The sequence below is a fragment of the Sinocyclocheilus rhinocerous genome, unplaced genomic scaffold, assembly GCF_001515625.1.
Source record: "Sinocyclocheilus rhinocerous isolate Xijiao unplaced genomic scaffold, SAMN03320098_v1.1 scaffold4283, whole genome shotgun sequence".
Classification (NCBI taxonomy): Eukaryota; Metazoa; Chordata; class Actinopteri; order Cypriniformes; family Cyprinidae; genus Sinocyclocheilus; species Sinocyclocheilus rhinocerous.
In genome coordinates this window covers 26109-31132 of record NW_015650359.1, presented here as the reverse complement: position 1 = coordinate 31132, position 5024 = coordinate 26109, and the positions used below count along the sequence as shown (strand labels likewise).

General features: G+C 39.1%; 1 protein-coding gene across 1 annotated transcript in view; it reads right to left on the bottom strand.

Annotated features, from left to right (window-relative positions):
• Positions 1 to 1257: 1257 nt before the first annotated feature.
• The window catches only part of LOC107711809 (transcription initiation factor TFIID subunit 2-like), a gene marked incomplete at its 3' end in the record, with an annotated part of 28807 nt that continues 25040 nt past the window's right edge, over positions 1258 to 5024 (bottom strand). Inside the window, 2 exon segments of the mRNA XM_016516857.1 lie at positions 1258 to 1477; positions 1679 to 1789. Coding sequence (XP_016372343.1) covers positions 1258 to 1477; positions 1679 to 1789 — 331 coding nt within the window.

Sequence of the window (5024 nt, the reverse complement as noted above, 5' to 3'; positions counted from 1 at the left end):
TATATATATATATATATATATATATATATATAATTTTGAAACACAATCATTTATTAACATACGTGCGTGTTTATTTTAGCACTTCCGTCAGTGAATACGCAGCCTGCAAAACACTAAAATAAATATCAAACAGTTAAACAAGTTAAACAAGAAAGTAGCCTAAATAAAGTTAAATACACCCTGTCTACCGGACGCGAGCAGACACGACAATATAGAACTTATTATAATCAGTGATGCTACACTGGATGCGGCGCGACACGACAAATACCCGATAGTAAACTGCCTCGTCCTATTTATGATGTACTGACACAGTTCAAATGTCCTGTGTAGACACTAGACAGACTCAACCTGTTGCGACGCGGCGGTGTCGTGTCCGGTGTAAGACACAGTTCACCGTTTCGCCGCCAAGCAAGCGGGCGCATTAACATCTGCACGCGCTCTCTTTTAAATAGGAATCGTAGCCACATTTCTTGTTAACATCTTTCATTTACCACTGTCTCGTAACTTGTATTTGGCCAGTTTGGAGAAAGCCTCACCAATACAAACCTGACCAGCCAGGCGTTTGCGATCACGGGAACTTGACACTTGTATGAACGCGGATGGGTGACATGAATGGAGATGGCTCCAGATCGGCGATGTAGTATTTGGTTTCCCAAGAAGGTCCATCGCTCAACGTGAAATTAATTTGCTGAATGCATAAACTGTATAAACTGTTTTCCTGCGCTCAAACCTGCCAATCTAAAGGAAACGCTGTGTATGGCGTTTGAGGTAATTTGTGAATTACCATAGACTTATAGTCTAAATAAAACAATTTGCAACTATTAACTGTTATTACACTTGTATACAAAACTTCGTATTATGCTTGTTGTGCGTGACGTCACGTGCCCTACCGCCGGTGGCAGTAGACAACCGCGGTGGCAACTGACCACCGCGGTGACGCGTCACGGCGACCGTCACAGCCCTAATTGGAATATTGTGCAACCTAAACATACAGAATCCAAACAAAATCAAGAAATGATTACAGAATAAGAATAAATGTTCATGACAGATATGAATAAAATTCTGTAATCATGACCAAAGAATCAAGTGCTTATTTTAACAGTGATGAGGAGTGGCATCTGAAATTTGGCTACATTAAAGGGTGAAAGATCTCTGTCCACTATATCCAATAGTCCTGCAACAGTAGCAACTCTGGAATAAACTAAAAGTGTGAAAACACAAGAACTGCCTTTTCATGAGATCCATCTAAATTTCTACAAAACGCATGTAAAGAGACCACACACCTGACAGTTATGGTGTTACGATAGCTTGGCAGCAGTTCTTCCATGTTAAGAAAGCGTGTGATTTCCTCCAAAATCAGGCGAACATCTGCGTTTAAGTTGTCCACTGTGCGCACCTCGTTATTAATGCTGATGGCAGGAGTCAGTGAATTTGTCAGGGCATCAATCAGCTCAGCATGATAGTAATTATCAGAAAACTGCAGTAGAAAAAACAAGATTGCAACAGTTCTATGATATTACCTCTGACAAGTAATTTATGTAAATAAAGACAGCAATATATAGAAAAAAAGATGAGCTTTCAGGTTTAGATCAATTGAAACACTTGTAGCATGTAGCCTTCTACCTGTCACCAAAATGCTTATTTCTTTTCTACATACCAATTTTCTTTGCTGTATTACCTTGTTCTTCCGGTTGTCATTGTATTTGATGAGGTCCAGTATAAAGTTGAGGACCTCTTTGGGACACAGATTCTGAACCTCTCTGAGCAGAGCCATGGCCACAGGCATAGTCTACATAAAAAGAAAAGTCAAGTGTCATTCTAGCAACATACAGTATAAAGTTGTCGTGCAAAAGATTGACATTAGTGTTCAGACTTCTTCCTTGAAATGGAAGTAGGTGTCAGGGTTTTGAGTAGCCTGACAGCCTGATGTGTTGGCCCATATGCTACAATGTACAGCCGTGGCCAAAAGTATTGAGAATGAAACAAATATTAATAAGTCTGCTGCCTCAGTTTTTATGATGGCAATTTGCATATACTCCAGAATTTTATGAAGAGTGATCAGATGAATTGCAAATAATTGCAAAGTCCCTCTTCGCCATGAAAATTAACTTAATCCCAAAAACATTTCCACTGCATTTCAGCCTTGCCACAAAAGGACCAGCTGGCATTATGTCAGGGATTCTCTCATTAACACAGGTGAGAGTGTTGATGAGGACAAGGCTAGAGATCACTGTGTTATGCTGATTGAGTTAGAATAACAGACTGGAAGCTTTAAAAGGAGGGTGGTGCTTGAAATCATTGTTCTTCCTCTGTTAACTATGGTTACATGCAAGGAAACACGTGCAGTTATCATTGCTTTGCACAAAAAGGGATTCACAGGCAAGGATAATGCTGCTAGTAAGATTGCACGTAAATCAATCATTTATCAGATCATCAAGAACTTCAAGGGGAGAGGTTCAATTGCTGTGAAGAAGGCTTCAGAGAGCCCAAGAAAGTCCAGCAAGCGCCAGGACTGTCTCCTAAAGTAGATTCAGCTGCGGGATCGGGGCACCACCAGCGCAGAGCTTGCTCAGGAATGCCAGCAGGCAGGTGTGAGTGCATTTGCATGCACAGTGAGGAGAAGACTTTTGGAGGATGGCCTGGTGTCAAGAGGGGCAGCAAAGAACCCACTTCTCTCCAAGAAAATACAAGTACAATGCTGTTTCATGCATTCAGAGTTGTTTACACTGTTAAAGAGTTGGATTCTCATGCTAGGCATGGACAAAATAAAAAAAAAACTATTTGGACATATGACTGAGTATTTATGTGCTAAAAATCTTACTTTCGGGTTCGTTAGTTTCGATCGTGGCTCTTCATGACGTAAATGAGGGTGGAGCTCCTTATGTCTGAGGGTGGAGCTCCTCCAAATGTTTGTGTTTTGTTGGCAGTCGGAGCTAAGGTGCTCGTCAATCTTTAGCTCCGCCCACAATATAAGACGACCGCATTTTTTCCAGATGTATTTCCAAGAAAAAAACATCGTCTTATATTCGGGACAATACGGTAACACTGAAAGTAGACAAATGAGAAAACGGCTCTTTTTTCGTTTTTTTTTCTTCAAAGAAACGAAAAACAAGAATTCAGCTTAATTTTTCATAGAAAAATGAATAAAACGGATTGAATATTCGATTTCTACATGTGGGCGGGAATTAAACGCCCCTTTCTGCTGATTGGTCAGCCGAAGATCAAACCGTACCGTCATCAGTTCTTCCTCAGTTCCGCGCAGCAGAATAATAGTCCTCCGCTGCTGCAGTATGGATTCTTAAAGCGTTTTATTGCAACTACATTTCATATTTTTCTCATCAAACAGACTAATGAATAGCTCGACACAACTCGCCAGGAAACTCCCCAGACCTTAATCCCATTGAGAACTTGTGGTCAATCCTCAAGAGGCGGGTGGACAAACAAAAACCCACAAATTCTGACAAACTCCAAGCATTGATTATGCAAGAATGGGCTGCCATCAGTCAGGATGTGGCCCAGAAGTTGATTGACAGTATGCCAGGGCGAATTGCAGAGGTCTTGAAAAAGAAGGGTCAACACTGCAAATACTGAGTCTTTGCATAAACTTATTGTAATTGTCAATAAAAGCCTTTGACACTTATGAAATTCTTGTAATTATACTTCAGTATACCATAGTAACATCTGACAAAAAGATCTAAAAACACTGAAACAGCAGACTTTGTGAAAATTAATATTTGTGTCATTCTCAAAACGTTTGGCCACGGCTGTATCCACTGAGATAGCAATGGAGTAAAAGGTTTGTGGAAGATGTGAGTTGGATCTTTGGTGATGCTGTGGGTCTTGTTCAATCCGTGTATTATTCGTTCACTCGTTTTTTTTATTTACCGTATTGGCCCGAATATAAGACGACCCTGATTATAAGACGACCCCCCTTTTTCCAGATGTACCTTTTGGAAAAAGGCTTTTTAAAAACCAAATCTTCTTTTTTCTCAGTAAAGAAACGAAAAACAAGAATTCAGCTTAATTTTTCATAGAAAAATGAATAAAACGGATTGAATATTCGATTTCTACATGTGGGCGGGAATTAAACGCCCCTTTCTGCTGATTGGTCAGCCGAAGATCAAACCGTACCGTCATCAGTTCTTCCTCAGTTCCGCGCAGCAGAATAATAGTCCTCCGCTGCTGCAGTATGGATTCTTAAAGCGTTTTATTGCAACTACATTTCATATTTTTCTCATCAAACAACCAGACTAACGAATGGCTCGACACAACCCACAGAGCCTAGACAAGGTTTTCTTCTGTTTAGACCAGCGGTTCCATGAGGTGACCAGAGGGTCCGCGAAATAATTTGCTAGCCTACCATATTTTCCAGACTGTAAAGTCACTTTTTTTTTTCATCATGATACAGGCTGTGATTTATTCCAAAGTGATTTATATAATGCATTTAATGTAAAATAATCTAAATGTAGAATATTCGTTCATGTTAGTGGCGTGTGCTAGAAAGATGTTCAAGGAGACTACAGCAGCGCATTCAGTTTTTTTCTTTTTCTTTTTTGACATTTTGTAGTCAATTTTGAATGTACACAAATAAAAATAAAAAAGTGCGCTTGCGCGTGAATGAAGGCTTACAATGACTTACAAACCTTATTAAGGGGAGCCGAGCTCCCCCTAGCTCCCCCGTAGTTCGCACCCTGAACATGTAGACTTAGATATTGCTTTTTTGACTTATTTACATATGTTACATATGTAAATAAGTCAAAAAAGCTATATCTAAGTACTTCTATTTAACTACGATTTTAAAATTAAAACTAATAAAAACTATAGTAAAAACTATATGAAACTATTAAAAATCATGTCTTGTTTCACCATCTAGATATTACAGCCCGTATATTTATATAAAAGGCTATGCAGACATCTAGTGGCTATACAGTTTAGTATTACGGTTTTATTTTTCTTTATTTTTTCTTTTTTTCTTTAACACGTACAAGTAAAAATAAATATAGTTTATACACAACATTAAAAAA